At 48.4% G+C, this 19,802-nt stretch overlaps 1 protein-coding gene across 1 annotated transcript in view; it reads right to left on the minus strand.

The window, feature by feature from the left end:
• LMTK2 (lemur tyrosine kinase 2) overlaps positions 1-19,802 on the minus strand; it is a 49,051-nt gene that overhangs the window by 13,140 nt on the left and 16,109 nt on the right. The window contains exons 3-7 of the mRNA XM_075284876.1: positions 16,423-16,567; positions 13,556-13,629; positions 10,162-10,280; positions 9,127-9,214; positions 3,616-3,749 (exon numbers count right to left, since the gene is read on the minus strand). Coding sequence (XP_075140977.1) covers positions 3,616-3,749; positions 9,127-9,214; positions 10,162-10,280; positions 13,556-13,629; positions 16,423-16,567 — 560 coding nt within the window. The remainder of the gene's footprint in view (positions 1-3,615; positions 3,750-9,126; positions 9,215-10,161; positions 10,281-13,555; positions 13,630-16,422; positions 16,568-19,802) is intronic.

Here is a 19,802-nt window from a genome sequence, read left to right on the forward strand (position 1 = left end):
TGGGCAGTTCAGTGCAGGTCTATCAGGTGCACACATTGTACGCCGCGCTATTTGCAGGTCTCCATCGTTCAGTAGAACATGTAAAGTAAATAGTTGGAGACATTCTTTGCTCACAGGATATTGCAGACATGATAAACCTAAAACACACAGGACGGTCACTAGTGCATTCAGGTGCACAATTTAACCTTTTCAGTTTTGCAATAAAAAAAACCATGACCCAGGAAATACCGGTGTAATCCCATCATCATCATCATCATGGTACGGACATTGGTCGCCGTCCATACTGCTAGACACAACAACTTAACCATGAAGATGTTCATAGACATTAAATAACAAACCCTCCTCCGGGAACATGGGGGGGGGGGGATGGGGACGGGACGGACTCTAGGCAATGTAAGGGTTACCTCACTTGGACAAATTCTGCCTGTACGGACATTACAAAGGTCTATGGGAATGATACAAGGCTCGCACACTCAAGGTATGTATTTATTGCTAAGCACTGCCCTCTGCTATCTCCGGGGTCTCCGTGTACGCAGCGTGACCTGACGGTGCAGTCAGAGCGCAGCTCTTGTGATAAGCCCGAACCTCATGTTACCCTTTACCCTTTGGATAGACGGTAACATTGTCTTACTAGAATACCCCTTAGTATTGATGCATCAAAGCAGATGTATTTACCCAGCAGGTAATTCCGCTCTATGCAAGTCAATGGATTCCTCAATGCATCAGCCTACAGGAGAGGGGCAGAAAACACAAACAAGGGAGAGGCCGTGACATTTGGGTTGGGGGATCCAGAGAGGCTGCCTGGCCGCATTCATTGACCTCCAACAACAAAATCACTGATGCTGGAGATTTGCCTGTAACTCAGACAGCATCAGGATATTGTTGCTGGAAGTAAACACGAGTATCAGCTCTCACGTGTACACGGACGGCACATGGAACGTCACACAAGATGAACGAACATCCAATAACAAGCCAAGGAAACGTTGTGGGCGACACAGAACAACGGCCCCGGGTCACACCCCGAGTTAGTGCCTTACAAAAGGTAAGAAGTTGTGGGTTTCCATTCTTAACTACAGCGCGATCTTCAGAAGGAGGGATCGGTGACAAGATCCGGCACCGCGGCTGCCCCTGGTCATGCATTGCAACATGGAATTAGACCAATTGTGTCTTTCAATATCAAATAAGGCAAGTACCAGCCCCCCGTATTTATAGAGGATAGAAACCCCATAAGGATTGAGGTTACACATATGGCGTTTATAGCTGGGGATGTGAATACACATATGGTGCACACTTCATACCATATATCGCCATAGAGTCTCCTGTAAAGTGCTGCAGAACACGATGGCGTCATAAATTACTATCAAGGCAAGAAGGACAGAAATCAATCCCTTTGTGGCAGATGCCAATTAGTCCATAAAAGTGGAAAATTCCCCCAAACTCTAAATATGGCCACCAGAATAAACCTATAGAAATCTAGATCCCCTATCTAATATTATAGGCTTCAGAAGATGGCGTTCAGTCAGATCCTGCGCCGGAGCCTTCCAGATACTAGAGAAGCCCCATCTACGCCAATAGCCAACCCTTCTTTCTTCTAGACGTACAGGATCCTTTGTCAGGACTATAGGTTTATTGGTCTAGGGCTATACAGCGACTACAACTCCCATCATGTAACCACACCTTGCCGTAACGTCCTGCAACTCCTTCAATAAGGCGAGTAAATGGAGTTGTGATGTGACCCTGAATGTGCTGCCCCCAAAAGATCAGACAACGCTCAATGTTTTTAGCAGCTTTATATGTAGTGAGACTCCATCATATACATTAGTAACGGACTGATTTTGGTTGTGGGTCAGAAGTCCGGCTGTGTGGCCCTTAGACGTGCCGTCTCTGTGCAGAGATACAGCCGCGCTATATACTGGGTAACCATCTATACTTGGAACCAGAGACAGTTTTCATCCTTTTGCAGGACACTTGATCCATTTGTGTGTATGAACCAATAAACCCATTACATGTAAGAAGTCTTAGGAAATCCATCCTGACGTGAACTCGAGCCGCTGGTAGCCAGAATTTCTCGCACGCCGACCTCACTGCTACATGGACAGATCCAGTTTCAAAAAGATCAATGTAAAATGAGCCTCGAATCTCAAGTGTTTATTCATCAATAGTCAGCAGATGAGACTGACAGCAGCTCTACGAGGTGAGAAGCGGCCCGGGGTCTGCTCAATGTATAGGTCATATGGTCTCCCCATCTACGAGGGAAAGGAACACTCTGCATGGAAACCATTATATCATTTATACCATTCTATATGGATCAGGCATTCAGCAGTGCACGTCTATACAAGCAGCACAGAAATTGGGGGGGGGAATTGATGCTGGGCTGTAAAATTCTCTAGAATTGCTAAGTGGAGAATAAATCCGGTCACTGCAGGTAGACAAGACCAGGTTCAGTAAAAGTCAATGTTTTTGGGATCTCATAAAGCGAAAGAAGCCGGAACACAAAATGTATGCCCCCCGCCGAACACGCTGTTCCTTGCACGCGATGCCCAGAGCATGGTCTAGACGGCATGTGGGACTTCTTAAACCAAGAGGTCAGGAACTGCACTCGAAACCAAGTGTCAGATGTCAACTATTTGTAAAGAATGGCAACAAGTGCGTTCTCAGGCCACAGATTAAGTATCTGCGCAGTGACAGGCGAGATACCGAGATCGTCCATACCAGACAAAGTGATGTCATAGAGCAAACTGGTGCCCGGGCGAGAACGTCTCCAGCAGCGCCTTCACCAGAAACCAAGGAAAAGGACTAAACTGTACATGTGCAGACGCCATCAGCTCCTTCACATGAGCTCTAGAATAATGCAAGGCACTGAGCGACTACGTAGAGCGCACATCTTCCGATATCACTATACGGTAAAGCGTCATGAACATCCAATAATCACAGGACGGCATCATGGCCGAGACTTGGACCCGTATCTATAAGACATTTATGGCATGTCTTGTGCATATTGGGTGCAATTATTGGGAATATCTCTTTCTTAAACACTTAACCTGATAAGGGGAGCGTCTTGGTCATGCAATGGTTAAACGGGAACCTGTCAGATCTATTTGGGACACTAAACCCACTTTCAACGTCTTAAAGACTTGTGGTTTAGGGTCCCAATAGCGGTCCGACAGTATAAGTCTATAGAAGAGTACCTTTAAGGGGGGACCCTCATCACCTAGCCCAGGGGTAGGGAGCGTACAGCTCTCCAGATGTTGGAAAACTACAACTCCCAGCATGCATCCTTGCTCTGCCGTTCTTCTTACTCCCATGGAAGTGAATGGAGCATGATGGGAGTTGTAGTTTCACAGGAGCTGGAGAGCCAAAGGTTCCCTACCCCCGGCCTATCCCCTCTGACAGTGCAGGGGTATCAGTGCCGAAACTAACTGCCCCAACATCTCTGCAACCAGTGTTAAATCCAGCTTGCCCTTGGTATATAACATTCACCGCGTTACCTCGTCTTAGTTGTGTGTTCCTTGGTAGTCACAATGAGCAATTTTGATAAGTTTTGATTTTCCTAAATTTTTATAATTCTGAACACAAAACTGTCCGTACGTTGTGTAGTGTGAATAGTGCACATACCAGTGTACAAAGTTGTGTTTGTGCATTACGGCCAGGCCGGCGGCGATCTCACAGGCCATCCGCTGGAGCAGCAGGACCTCGCTCTCTCCATTCAGCTTCTCCTTCTCATTACTTAGATAGGTCTTCAGGTCACCCTGGAAAAAAAAAAAGAAGCAGCGACGTCTCATCAGCTTGTTCATGTGCTGAGGGCACTTCAGAGATGCTTAAAAAGCAGCAACTAAATACATTACTTAGATCTAATCCGTCATCAGGGTTATTATTAGTAAACTTCTACGGCTTAATAGTCTTCAACTCATCAAGTTTCATGTCTCAAATAAGAATTCTTCCCGATCGCACACACGGGCCACGCTGCCTTTTATGGCTAATTGTAGGGACTTCTCATTTACGTCACATTTTACCAGACAAATGCATTCAGCAAATAACAGCATGGCGGTGAGGACCGGAGGCGACAAGGACCTGCAAGAGGGAAGTGTGTCGCACCCCTACGAGCCTGAGGATATGCTCCAGCATGATGTGCCCTTATAAAGCAGGGTACAAGAGAAATGGATAGGCTGTGGATTACAGGGCCCAAAAGCCAGGGGCCCCCAGGTCTCCTTCACATTAGGGCTCGCTGTCTATTGTAAGTTTATTAACCCTGTCCTCTGGTGCACGGGACTGAAGATTACACAGGGATCCTGTGGCATAAAAGGGGGCATTGACGGGGGATGTAAAGGATAGAAAGCTTGTGTGCACAGGGATGTTGTGAACAAGTCTTCATGGCCGTCTGGGTACAGGATAGAGAAGGAATTGCAAATGCTGCTAAAACATATGGATGGGACACAGGTGACAGCTGGGAGAAGTTGGGCAGGGGGCCAAGCTGAGGTCTTGCACCAGGGCCCAGGAGCCTTTAGTGAGGCCCCCGGATGTTCCCCAATGATGTCATATATTCGTCACTGTCAACCTGTCTGTCTGTTAAGGGTCTCTGCTTTTTGCTTGACAAACTCCATCTATGTCAGATATGTGCAGCAGCCAGCAGATGTCTAAGCAGATTCTGGAGCTTATTCACACACTGACAAATACAATAGGAAGACCTAGGGACAGGGGTCAGAAAGCAGTGAACTCCAGCTGCTGTGGGACTACAACTTCCAGCATGTCCTCTCAGCCTGCACCACAAAAATGCAACAACTCAGTACTAAATCCACTAGAGGAAAACATTGCAAGGATTTCGGGGCTTGCTGCAGGTTCTTACAGCTGAACCTTTTCCATTATTTTGCAGAAGTGTGACAGATTTATACTGGTGACATTTGCACGTAACACGCTGCATCACCCACCTTACAGACATTGCAGGTCATTAGGCTAATTCACCTTTATTCCCTATAGAATAACAATTCTGCAATAACTTATAAGCAGCCGGCGTGAGCCATTCCTGTTACTCCTCAAATACACAACTAGCTGACACCAAACCTCTTGTCAAAGGAGTGCGTCCCAATAGTCTGGCACCCACAGCACTGAATGAATAGTGTCAGGCTTTGCAGACAGGGCTCGTATATGGTAACACCCAGTTGGCCATTTTTCATACATCCTTAGGGGGAATAACAGAAAAATTGCGCGGCACAGATAAGAAAAAAAAAAGCTCCAAAAGATGTGCAAAGGCAAAGAGGAGAGGACGGGAGGCGAGTGGCTACCAGAGGTGTGACTTATGGCACCTGCACCCCCTCCCCCCACCTACCATATGCTATATATAAGATGGGTGTCTTGTTATGTAGCAGGTGACCCTCCGGTGTCTTTAGGCTCATGTGCGACTTCTCTCCCTGTACGCCTTGTTACTAACAAAATGGCTGATCCCTGCCTGCAAGGTCTGCTGTATAAATGCCATATAAAACTGCACTGTATATGCCAGAAAATCTCGCAGGGGTTACCCCCAGCCGCCGCTCACGTCCCCCCCCGGGTCTCTGCGTCTTCTCCAGTAACATTACCGTGTGATCAGTGAATGGAGGGCTCAGGGGCTCCAGAGTTCACTTAATATATCTCCAGATGGAAAATACTTTTAGGATTCATTCACACAGGAAAAACTATTAAAAAGGCTTCCCTGGAATCACAAACCCCTCAAAACATAGAAATAAAAAAAACCCAAAACTGCAGACACCATGCAAGCCTGGCTGTTATACCGTACTCACCACTAGATGGCAGTAAACGACTACCCTGGAATATAGCGGCGGCCCCGCGGACGACGTCTATATGGTAAGATCCTTATATAAGGATGGAAGAACATACATATACGGAATATTCCGGAGGCCACATTCAGTAACATAACAATAGTTTATGAGAAGTCATGGACACAGGACAGCACCGGGGGAGGGGGACAAGCACACGACACGACGGTCTGTAATGAAGCATGGATGATTTCTGGAGAGTCTGAATTGTAGGTGCGGAAGGTCTCACGACTCTATATTTCCCATGAAGCAGAGAATACAGAAGAACATTATAGAAATTAGAATTCAGGCGACACCCTAATTAAAGCCTCTATTAACCCTTACACTGCGCCTCATCCTACTAGCCTGTGCTCCGTACATTACATCAGGCACCGGCCTGACCTGAGGAGCGCGACGTTTACATCTACTTCCTTATTTCCGAGCAGACCTGTCAGCGTATTCCTATCGGACTCCTGTATATAGACTGGTCCTGCCGGATCCAGAATCACTGAGACACCCTGCGGACAGATCAGAATACAGAGAGGGATTTATGTGGGTGTCTGATCCAGAAACAAGACCCGTCACAAACCCTGCGGCCACATCCGACAGCTGAGCGCGGTGATGGAGCACTGGCCGTGTCAATGTAACGTCGCTGCCGCCCAGGAATGGAGGAGGACGGTAATATCGGTGCACTCTTATCTTACACACCTGCCCTGCTGAGCACTGATCGGAAATGGATTAATTCAGTGACAACATGAACTTGGTGTCCCTACCAGGACGGACGAGTCCATACAGAGTCACCTGCTCTGAATCCTTCATAAACGGCCGACAGCCATGGTCAGATAGAAGCCGATTCAATCCTTAGGGATCTAAATAAGTAACAAACTAAACACCCCATTAAGGAGACGTTCACATCCGAGCCGGTGTCACAATGACCGCCTGAAATCAGACGACAAATATGTCACGTACAGACATCTGCCAGTTTCAGTTTTAAAACAATGGATGTCTGATGGACGCCATTATAGTCAGTGAGGTCTGTTGGTTTCCGTATGGTCTGCTCCTCCATTGCTCTGGTCCTCTGATGGATCAGAACAACAGACAGCTCAACTCAAGCGAGAACTTCACATCATTGTACAATAGAATTCGTCATTTTCTTTCTTCCCAGGCCACAGTGACCGGATACTGACAGATTGTGCAGAGACCCCCAAACTGAGGGTACCCCCATTTGTGTCTATATTTTTGTATTCCCAACCACAGAAGAAAAGGCTCCCGAAGTCTGAAGATGGTCCAGGATGATATTGTGGAGAGTCCAAGTATTTACCAGAACCCCCAAGTCAGTCGAGGTGACCCCCAGACTCTTCATGGAATATAAACCATTCACACCAAACCCTTTAAAGGGGATGGTTGTGGCATCAATACAAATGGCAATACATAAACACAATATGCCTTTAAGGCCAGGTTCACATCTCCATAGGAGACTTTGCCACAGATTCTGCTGGAAATCAGTAGAGAGGAAAAGGCCTGAACGGAGGACTCTGCTGGAAACCCGACAGACGCCATTATATCTTATGGGTAATCCTTGTCTTAGCAGACGGACTAACAACAGAGAGCCCGCTGCGAGTGTGAAGCTAGCCTTACAGAAAATGGTTTCCTTCCAGAAATGTCACAATGATCTGCTTGTGATGGCGCCCCCTAGTGTCTACCTTGTATAGGTCTGTGCACGTCCGTCTAGTAAGGCTGTGAGACGTCCGTGCCCAGTAGAAGACAATACAGCGGAGAAGGTATAATGTAGAGCGAACAGATCAGAGCGTTGGACGGCTTCATACATGGCGGGTACATGAAAAACAAAGGTGGATCCCCGCAGACGACGACGCTCCAGCGCAGTCACAAATAATGACTGTAAAAATCCTGAACAAACAGAACTGTAAAGACTCTGCCAATGTCAAGACAAACATAATGCAGCAGAAAACCCGGACCAGAAGAGAATGACGAGGACGGGAAGCAACGGCAGGCAGACTACAGGATCCTGTGCACACCGTGCATACCGCAGCCATTAGCTTCCATTATTACTGAAGCAGGTAAAGGCGACTATGAGAAGAAACCTATGGCAGACATTGTAATGTGCAATGTACTACTCATCTGTCTCCTCGGCCAGATCACAGGCCCAAAGCCCAGGACTATATACCAGGCTTTCCATTGGGTGTTGTATTGCTGGAGACCTTGTGCGGCCGATCTGCGCCGTCTGCTCCATGGATACAGACGCGTGCATACATTGCACATGCTCGTATATACAGCAGAAACAACACACGGCCTCACATTGCATGCTATGGGTATACAAGTCTGCAGATTCTCCTTAGCATATATCTATACATCTCTTGTCCTATATATTTGTTCCACATGGCCGTCTATAAATCTCTTTACAGGGCTCTCCGGCTGCAATCCCTCCTCAGGGTGATGTCTGAGCCTAAATTTGTGGCCTATACATTGTCATACAGAAATCCAGGCCCAGCAGACTGCAGTGAGGAGGAGATACCCCCTATGGAAAGAATACGTATAAAGCCTCATTAATCCCCCCCCCCCCGCCGGATGTCGGCTCCATCTATGGCATTGTTCTCTGCTTAAACTACATCTTAGAGCTGCGCTCGCTCCAACAACACGTCAGCTATAATGTCATTGTACCCGTTTCCATAGAGAAACAGTAGGCGCTATAGGATACAGCGGCACGCACCACTCGTAATCCATTTACCTCCTCATGGAGCGCATGTCAGGAACATACAGGACTGACACTAGGTCAATGTCAGTCATTGGTCGTAACCAGGGGCAAGGTCCGAAATTTATTATCGATACTCCGAGTCGTGAACAGAGAGGACCGAAGCCAATGCAACTGTACAATCCAGATGCATCAAGTAGGTCAGTGGCCTCAAGCACCTTATCTCAAGGAACTGCGACACTACAATCCTCACCTGCCCTGGAAGTCGTAGATTGCAAGGCCTGGAGAGTTACAAGACGGTAGTGGTGAGATAGATGGAGGTGAATACGTCTGTATACTACTTATATCATGTATTTACATCATAACCTGTCGTATGCTGCATTATATAGAGTAGAGGAAGGAGTTGTCGCTCCTTATGGACACTTTTACCCCCCTCACCTACAGGACAGGGGAGAATTATCCAATTATTAGGCCCCCTTCAGACTATGGCAGTCACAGTGCACACTACCTGAACCCTGAGTGCAGGATAAGCAAGAACTACCCACACTCATAGAGAATACCTGCGGACAATTCACATGATACAGAAGTTCACAGTTAAAGGCAATGTTTATAGCGGTGTAAATAACTTACCAAGTCACATATCTCAAATACCATGAGGTAGGGCAAAGTCTCCAGGCACTGCCCAACGCACTGCACAATATTGGGATGATGCAGATAGCTTAAAGAGAGGGAAAAAAAATCCATCAGAAATGTGCTCTGGAATGTGTATAGGCTCAATGATATGCAATATAGCGTGTGGTATACAACAGCTAGAGGGTTATACTCCTACACCCCACACTGCCCAACATAAGAGCACAAAGGCTACGCATAGAGCACAGTTTTTGCTTATTATTAGCAAACACTTCCACAAGCTCCAGTTAACCCAATGTATACAGAAGAGGCAATAACTCAGCAGTATATATATATATATATATATATATATATATATATATATATATATATATATATATATATATATATATATATATATATATATATATATATATATATATATACACACACACTAATATGGGACCCTATGGGTGATGTATACAAGTTGCCTGGTACATGGTTACCTATGTCAGAGATTTATGTTTGGAGCAAACATTGCAATGCAAAGCAAAAATTTGTAATAAGTGAATAATTTAGAGGGGTTTTCCAGGCAAGGAGAGGTCAGCGAGCGTCTCCTGCAGTTACAGACCACATTGTTCAATGTCAGCACTGCACAGAAAGCCAAGCACAGCACTGTATTATGGCCGTACGCTATTATGGCCGTGCTTGATATCGCAACTCGGCCCACTCACTGGACTAGGGGTAGGGAACCTTTGGCTCTCCAGCTGCTGTGAAACTACAACTCCCAGCATGCTCCATTCACTTCCATGGGAGTTCCCAGAACAGCAGAGCAAGTATGCATGCTGGGAGTTGTAGTTTTGCAACAGCTGGAGAGCCGTACGTTCCCTACCCCTGCACTAGACCAATGAACGTCACATCAAATGTCCCGTTAAATAGCAGCAACATTTAGGGAAGAGCAATGTCGCTTTATACCAGCTGGTCTGTAGGGGTCTTGCGTATTGGATGCCCCATCCTAAGTATAGATTATTATTTTCGGCCCACTGCAGTACTTACCTGTAGGGCTCTCCATTTTTAATGAACTGGTCTTGCTCCTTTGCACTTGCACTTGCTCTCAGTTCTTTCACGATCACTCTGGCGATGCTGTTGTCCCTGAAGATCTCGCCCAAAAGAACCTGTAAAGAGAAGAGGGGCTGAGCTCTAGATATACAGGGAAGCACATACAGGAAGGGCGGGATTTCCTAAAAATCTGGGGTAGCCATAACAAAAGACTGAGGGGGTAACATCCGGCGCGGCTCCAGACGTCACACACCAGCTTTCATCAATGCTTCTAATCTTTATGTCAAATACTTCTCTGGACTTCTCCAGAATTTAGGAGCATATGAGGAGAGTGAGATTTACAATTCTGATATCTACCATCACAATCAGACTAAAAGCTGTCTAGACCCCATCCTATAATCCCTAAATGAACCAGGAGCACGGCCATAAAAGAGCTGGCACCCTCCTATAGTGTATACAGGGCAAGTGAGGTTAATATGACAGGTTTCTGTGGTCCTGGGGATTTGCTATTGATGTCATACACTCTACAGTCAGCCCGTCACCATGTCTGTGACACTAAACCAATATGTCTATGGAACAGTGTCCAATATGGCCGCACAGTAAGCCTCTCTCTGCATGGATAAAAAGAAAATTAAAAAGAAAATTAAAATCCCCTGGGGCTGTACCAAGAGATATAATTGTCCCTTTTTGATAGGAGAGGAGAGAACCCCACCAATCCTGAGACCGGGGCTGGAGATCTCACGTCCTGATGGAGTGGCAAGATAAGCCTGTGCCCTGTCACTGTATATGGGAGCGCTGGAGAGAGCAGAGTGCCCTGCCACTGTCTATGGGAGCAATGGAGAGAGCAGCGTGCCCTGCCACTGTCTATGGGAGCACTGGAGAGAGCAGAGTGCCCTGCCACTGTCTATGGGAGCACTGGAGAGAGCAGAGTGCCCTGCCACTGTCTATGGGAGCAATGGAGAGAGCGGAATGCCCTGCCACTGTCTATGGGAGCAATGGAGAGAGCAGCGTGCCCTGCCACTGTCTATGGGGGTGCTGGAGAGAGCAGCGTGCCCTGCCACTGTCTATGGGAGCGCTGGAGAGAGCAGAATGCCCTGCCACTGTCTATGGGAGCAATGGAGAGAGCAGAGTGCCCTGCCACTGTCTATGGGAGCACTGGAGAGAGCAGAGTGCCCTGCCACTGTCTATGGGAGCAATGGAGAGATCAGCGTGCCCTGCCATTGTCTATGGGAGCGCTGGAGAGAGCAGAGTGCCCTGCCACTGTCTATGGGGGCTCTGGAGAGAGCAGAGTGCCCTGCCACTGTCTATGGGAGCGCTGGAGAGAGCAGAGTGCCCTGCCACTGTCTATGGGAGCGCTGGAGAGAGCAGAGTGCCCTGCCACTGTCTATGGGAGCGCTGGAGAGAGCAGAGTGCCCTGCCACTGTCTATGGGAGCAATGGAGAGAGCAGAATGCCCTGCCACTGTCTATGGGAGCGCTGGAGAGAGCAGAGTGCCCTGCCACTGTCTATGGGAGCGCTGGAGAGAGCAGAGTGCCCTGCCACTGTCTATGGGAGCGCTGGAGAGAGCAGAGTGCCCTGCCACTGTCTATGGGAGCAATGGAGAGAGCAGAGTGCCCTGCCACTGTCTATGGGAGCAATGGAGAGAGCAGCGTGCCCTGCCACTGTCTATGGGGGCTCTGGAGAGAGCAGAGTGCCCTGCCACTGTCTATGGGAGCGCTGGAGAGAGCAGAGTGCCCTGCCACTGTCTATGGGAGCGCTGGAGAGAGCAGAGTGCCCTGCCACTGTCTATGGGAGCGCTGGAGAGAGCAGAGTGCCCTGCCACTGTCTATGGGAGCGCTGGAGAGAGCAGAGTGCCCTGCCACTGTCTATGGGAGCGCTGGAGAGAGCAGAATGCCCTGCCACTGTCTATGGGAGCAATGGAGAGAGCAGAGTGCCCTGCCACTGTCTATGGGAGCAATGGAGAGAGCAGAGTGCCCTGCCACTGTCTATGGGAGCACTGGAGAGAGCAGAGTGCCCTGCCACTGTCTATGGGAGCAATGGAGAGAGCAGCGTGCCCTGCCACTGTCTATGGGAGCGCTGGAGAGAGCAGAGTGCCCTGCCACTGTCTATGGGAGCGCTGGAGAGAGCAGAGTGCCCTGCCACTGTCTATGGGAGCGCTGGAGAGAGCAGAGTGCCCTGCCACTGTCTATGGGGGCTCTGGAGAGAGCAGAGTGCCCTGCCACTGTCTATGGGAGCGCTGGAGAGAGCAGAGTGCCCTGCCACTGTCTATGGGAGCGCTGGAGAGAGCAGAGTGCCCTGCCACTGTCTATGGGAGCGCTGGAGAGAGCAGAGTGCCCTGCCACTGTCTATGGGAGCGCTGGAGAGAGCAGAGTGCCCTGCCACTGTCTATGGGAGCGCTGGAGAGAGCAGAGTGCCCTGCCACTGTCTATGGGAGCGCTGGAGAGAGCAGAGTGCCCTGCCACTGTCTATGGGAGCGCTGGAGAGAGCAGAGTGCCCTGCCACTGTCTATGGGAGCGCTGGAGAGAGCAGAGTGCCCTGCCACTGTCTATGGGAGCGCTGGAGAGAGCAGAGTGCCCTGCCACTGTCTATGGGAGCGCTGGAGAGAGCAGAGTGCCCTGCCACTGTCTATGGGGGCTCTGGAGAGAGCAGAGTGCCCTGTTACTGTCTATGGGAGCACTGGAGAGAGCAGAGTGCCCTGCCACTGTCTATGGGAGCGCTGGAGAGAGCAGAGTGCCCTGCCACTGTCTATGGGAGCAATGGAGAGAGCAGCGTGCCCTGTTACTGTCTATGGGAGCGCTGGAGAGAGCAGAGTGCCCTGTTACTGTCTATGGGAGCGCTGGAGAGAGCAGAGTGCCCTGCCACTGTCTATGGGAGCGCTGGAGAGAGCAGAGTGCCCTGCCACTGTCTATGAGAGCACTGGAGATTTGCAGAGTGCCCTGCCACTGTCTATGGGAGCAATGGAGAGAGCAGCGTGCCCTGTTACTGTCTATGGGAGCGCTGGAGAGAGCAGAGTGCCCTGTTACTGTCTATGGGAGCGCTGGAGAGAGCAGAGTGCCCTGCCACTGTCTATGGGAGCACTGGAGATTTGCAGAGTGCCCTGTCATTCCATTCACTCTCTATGTGAGTGCCACAGAAAGCCCAGCGCTCGTCTGGCCACTATCAGGACGATAGAAAGACAGCCCTTGTATTCTGTGGCTGAATCTGCAACAACATCAAGCAGGGCTCTTATTTTTCAGCATTCTGCGTCGGTCTCTGCCTCCCATTGAAGCAAATTTAGGCAGAATCCACCACGAAATCAGCACCAAATTACACCAAGGGAAGATCGCCTTAAACGTTCCCAGTTTAACCCTTGAACATGTAGATCTAGTTATTTTATGTAACAGTGATCTTACCTTGCCAAATGCACCATTAGCAATCTCCTGAATGTAGCTCAGGCTGTGGCGGGGAATCTGGAACTTTGATGCATCTAGAGAAAGAGAAAGATAGAACGATCTTAGATACATACATAAGCGAAGGGACTGGACCGCGTCCCTGTACCAGCCGAGCAGAAAACAATGTCATATCATATCGCCTTCATTTAAAACACGGCCTGGCGTGTGGGAGAATAATGGTATGAAGAAAATGTGGGGCGGGCGGCAAAGAACACAACGGGACTCATTGACGGAGATCAGAAGAGAATTGTGGTTCGCTATACTATCTGCATGATCACACAGCGGCATTGACAATGGTGAATAAGGGGGAGGGGGGGATCTGCTTATATTGGGCAGGTTTGTTAATGACATGAAGAACATAAAATATATTTTTCAGGGAAAATTTCTATACACATTTCTACAGACAATCTCTTATCAGTCCCAAAGTAACGCTACTCCTACCCCGCGCTATAACCTGCCCAGGAGCTGCAGTCTCTAATATGGCAGCGGCTCCACTTTAATGGGGTAACAGGTAAACTCGGGGTGAACCTGCCAAACCTTTATGCCAGTTTCTCATATAAAGTCCCCTAGTAAAAATCTCACTTTGCAAAGGAGCCAAATGAGACTCGGAATTAATGATCGGTTTTAGGAGACGCCGCGCACCATCTGTGGTCAGCAAAAATCTATAGTAACAGGACAAGGGGTCAAAAGGGTTCCCCTCCCCCTTCTAGGTGCAGAGGAAGAAGCATTTACAATAACTAAAGCAGGAGGTTTTGGGGATCTTAAAAATGATAAGAAAAGTAAAAGCCAAGAATACACAGAATGATCCCAATAGTTAGAGAGGTAAATGCTGAAGAGTCTGGACAAAGCGGCAGAGATCAGACCGCTGCTGAGGGATTGAGCTCACAGAGCATTGCCCAGACTAGATCAGGAGCAGCTATACAAGTCATCTCATTCACTGACAGCAAAGGGGAAAAATACATCCAAAGTTAACATTTCGGCAAACACCAGACAGATAGCAGGACCTTACGTAAGATGCAGGGAGGAGACGAGGCTTCCTGCACACCCAACATTTACCCACTCCAAATATTGTCAGAAATCTACAATGGCAGACTGCAGAAGCTTTTGATTTCTGACACAAGAACAGTCAAAGATGTGACAATGTATTAAGTGACATCTCTGAAGTTCGGTGCACTTTACTCCGGCAGAGTCTTATTAAGAGGAGAGTTTTATTCTGCAGGGATTCGGTTTTATTCATCGGATTATTTATAGGATCTGGTAATAAAGCTTTATGGGATGTTCAGCGATCCCAGGGACGGCAGGGTCACACCATCCATAACGACCTCAAGTCTCCTACAAATCTGATACTGATGGTAATGGATCTGTTACATTAGCTCCAGTGAGTGTCGGTCATTATACAGTATAACGGACCCGTTACCATCCATCACATGTCCGGCAGCCAGAGACATGAATGTTCACAAGAATTATAAAGGACACTTCACATCTATTACAAAAGTCCTGCACCCCGAGTTATCGATTTATTATTCATCTTACTTATATATCACCATCATATTCCGCAGCGCTGTACACACATTGTCAGTCACTGTCCCATACAGGCCTCACAATCTACATTCCCTATCAGGAGCTCTTTGGAATAACCAGAGGAAACGGCCAAACCCGAGGAGAACCTACAGACTCCTTGCAGATGTCGTCTTTGGCAGGACTCCAGTGCTGTAGGCTGGTGCGCTAACCACCGAGCCGCCGCGCTAACCACACAGCCGCCGCGCTAACCACACAGCCGCCGCGCTAACCACACAGCCGCCGCGCTAACCACACAGCCGCCGCGCTAACCACACAGCCGCCGCGCTAACCACACAGCCGCCGCGCTAACCACACAGCCGCCGCGCTAACCACACAGCCGCCGCGCTAACCACACAGCCGCCGCGCTAACCACACAGCCGCCGCGCTAACCACACAGCCGCCGCGCTAACCACACAGCCGCCGCGCTAACCACACAGCCGCCGCGCTAACCACACAGCCGCCGCGCTAACCACACAGCCGCCGCGCTAACCACACAGCCGCCGCGCTAACCACACAGCCGCCGCGCTAACCACACAGCCGCCGCGCTAACCACACAGCCACCGCGCTAACCACACAGCCACCGCGCTAACCACACAGCCACCGCGCTAACCACACAGCCACCGCGCTAACCACACAGCCACCGCGCTAACCACACAGCCACCGCGCTAACCACACAGCCACCGCGCTAACCACCAAGCCACCACGCTAACCACCAAGCCACCGTGCTAACTGCATCTCCACCAAAATAACGGCCCTGTCATGGATTTGATGACGACGGACACTAACAGACGACAGAACAAATCCCACTGAAATGAATCAGATTTTTATTGATGTGTTTGTGCCGTTTGCAGGTTTCGCAGCGATATATCAGATTGGCGCAGTCTTTGGCTGCGTCTAGAACTTATGTGATGTTCCAGCCTACAAGTCGCTCTGTATGTCATGGGGGGGAATAAATGTAAGAATTTGTGATTTTCGGCGTCTCCCTGAGCGGATATAATCCAGCTCTGTGCACAGCGATTCTCCTCAGCGAGTCAGCAAGGACTAGATAGGATTAGATTTGACAAAATGTCAGACTTGATAAAGAAAACCTTCACTTCCTTGTGATGAGCAAGTAAAATAAATGCAGATTGAAAATTAAACTGGGTCACCCGCACTTCTAGGCTGCAGTGCCGGCCGAATCTTAGGCTGGTCTTACACGACCATAACGCTTTTACGGTCCGGACTGCTATAGGCCCAAATCTTGTGACTGTAGATGAGCCCTTACTGACCTTGAGGAGTCTGCAGCTGCGAGGGAACAGACAAGGAGATTGTGGGGACCGTCAGGGTAAAAACATCGGCAGGAGACTGGTTGGATGGCGTGTCTTCAGCTGGAGGGGTAAAGTCAATCTCATCATCAAAATGATCTTCAAATTCCTAAAAGACAAGAATAGCATTGTAAGTAAGGTGAAGACAAATCCCAAAGACCTGCTGGAGACGGCACAATGACAGATACCACATTACTGGGTGACAACTAGCTACACACCGAGGAGGATATACATGTATACAAGGACACTATTCACAGTCTCTATAGGTTATCACACAGCTTTCCCTGCACAGAGAGGAGTCTGCAGTGTCTCACAGGAATGCATCTACCTCTGACTATGGCTGGTGGGGGGGATTAGTCACAGACTACACACAGCTTGTATTTAGTCTTTTTAACCGTATCATAACCTGGATTTGCAGTCCGGTGTCTCTGGTTCTCCTATAGAATGGTCACTTGGGTTTTCTCAACTATTCATTGACTGCGATTTTACAGTTACTCCTGGCAGAATTCCTCTCATTGTAAACAGTCAGTAAGGGCCAGAGAAACAGGGGCCGCTCAGCTCTAAACTGGGCAGAGCCCTTCAGACAAGGCTCACACATGGTAAGCATGCAGACAGTATCCGAGATCCCTCATAGATTTTAGTCTATTGAGAGATCTATGAAAACGGACTGATGCAAAGCGGACCTCCATAATGTGAACATAGCCTTAGACAGGTTATCCAATTTAAAAAAAAATATCTCTCTCTCTCTCTATCTATCTATCTCTCAGGGTGCATCAATACAAAACACTTCCTAAGATCTCCTGTATAAATTCAGCACCTTTTATCGGATTTATTTTCAGGTCATTAACCACAGCTGTGACTTTTTATTTACAAGGTCACTACCCCTCCTTGTGAGCAGTTCAGCTAGCAAACACAGCAGCATGCACTTGACGACCTTGCGCCTTGAAGCCGCTCATGAAAGTGATTTATTGCTTGGCCATAAGTGGAGGACAGGGATGCTGCAAGGACTTAAGAAGTGCCACAAGACAGACCGTGTAGCAGAGAAGAAATCTGCAGACTAGGGAGAGGGGTATATACAGAGAGAACAGGCAGATGCATCATGGGAGATGTAGTCTGTCCACAGATTCACTGCATGTAAATAACAGGGATACAAGGAGCAGCAAGACAAAGCCAAGCAAAGGCTGCACAAGGGAGTGGTGAGGAGTCTGCACTGCTGGGGGAAGATTTGCAGATAAGACTCAAACCCACCTATAGGTCTAATAACCTTCATGTCTAACCCCATGGATAACCATGATCTATAAGACTGCTGTGGGGGTCCATGTGCTCATAAGCTGCACAGGGTAATACTATCTGCAAACCACAACAATAAAACCATACGTAACCTGCTGACAGGCCTGTGTGAATACATCTCTACTAGACACACAGCAACCTCAGAGAATTAGCATCAAATATGGAAACCTTGGTCTCCCGGAACGGCGGCTGATGTGTGATAATTGGATACGGCTCTGGCTTACTTAGCTACTTCTATCCCATTATACTGACATCATGGGGACGGTTCCTAGGCCACTAGAATGAATGAATATCTGCCATTATTCAAAACCTTCCTACTTGGATCTAAGCTCTTTATTGCTCCCCTGGACATTGACCTTTATCCACTACCACTTCGTATTATTATGTGCAATGTAGTGTCCTCTGATACCAGAGAGATTGTACACAAGTAGCTTAGATATTGGAGGTTTTCCCAATTATGTTGCCTTATAAAACTGAATTAAATCTAGTAAAATCAATGTAAAGTCATTTTCTACTCATTTTAAGTTACGTGTAGTGTTCAGAGCAGACTGCAAAGGGCGAGATCCAGATCCGGGGCCAAACCATTGACACCTTCATAAATGGCTGACAACTCAGGGTCAGACAGAGGCGGTGAAACCGCACCAAAGATCTACAACAGGGGTAGGGAACGTACGGCTCTCCAGCTGTTGCAAAACTACAGCATGCATACTGGCTCTACTGTTCTTGGAATTTCCATGGAAGTGAATGGAGCATGCTGGGAGTTGTAGTTTCACAGCAGCTGGAGAACCAAAGGGTCCCTACCCCTGATCTACAACATTAACCACAACTTCATTCAGAGTCCTGCAGTGAAGAGAAATAAGCGACACGAGGCCGCAGGAATCAGACACCTATCCTATGGAGAAATGTGGTTTATTCTGTTCACACTGAGATTTTTGGTCAGGATTTTGAGGCCATATCCGCCTCAAAATCCTGATCAAAAAGACAGATCCTGGAAAAAGAAGCGAGATGCTCATTCTTCAGGCCGTTTCACCTTGCAATACACCCTGAAGACACTCCCTCCTCCAGACTAGGCCCATTCATTGGGCCTAATCCGGAGTGGAGTGCGCGGCTGGATGCCATTGCAGTGCACCGGCTTTCAGTCGCGGCTACCCGGCTTTTGGTCTGGAACCTGAAGTGGCCTCCGCCTCAGGTTCCGATTTGAAAAGCCCCGAGTGAACTTACCCTAAGGCCACTAAGCGCGGGTCTGCTGCAGGATGCAACAAAAACTAGGTGGAATTGGTTCCAGTGTGGCTGGCCCGGGCTTCTGAGCTTTGCATCTGAACAAGCAGCAATAAAGACACGTTCCAAGCCCAGCATGTAAGACAATCTGCGTCTTCACACACTACAGGTTTTTTCTGTAGTCTGTGAATGGGATCTGGTTAAATCCCATTTGCAGGTTTTGTATGGTAGCTGCTGACTTCGCTAACCTGCTGAGAGCACGTCATGTCCATCCAGAGCCAAAGCGAGCGTTCACACAATGCAGATTTTCTCTTATTAGCATTCTCAGTCTTTAGACTGAGTGTAGATAGTCTGCGCCTTATTACAGTACTGGCGGTCACCTCATCCATATAGTGCAAATCAAATCTGCAGTGGACATTGACCTGGGGACCAGATTTGCAGTCTACGTTACGGCAGCTCATGCAGATTTTCATTGTGGATTTCAACAGTGAAAATGCAGCAAATCCAGAGCCAATCTGCAGATTTTCAGTCAGGTGGGAGCCTTGCCTAAATCTTTGGTTCTAGAGACCTATAGGAAAATAAACCAGTATGGATATGACGGAACGCAGCGCTATTCTACAACGTATACCGCCATACTGTCCTTCCTATCAGAATACTGTATGTAATAGAAGAGACCTAGAAAGACCCTCGCACATCCCTGCACGCTCTATACCAGCTAAATATGGTGTTTCCTGTCCAAACCAACATTCATTCTGACATTTCATGAGTCAGGCGAGGGTGCGGGATTGCAATATTTGTCAGGCCGTACACTGACATCCATTGTGTTTCACGCTGAC

The sequence above is a fragment of the Leptodactylus fuscus genome, chromosome 8 (assembly GCF_031893055.1).
Source record: "Leptodactylus fuscus isolate aLepFus1 chromosome 8, aLepFus1.hap2, whole genome shotgun sequence".
In the NCBI taxonomy this organism is placed as follows: Eukaryota; Metazoa; Chordata; class Amphibia; order Anura; family Leptodactylidae; genus Leptodactylus; species Leptodactylus fuscus.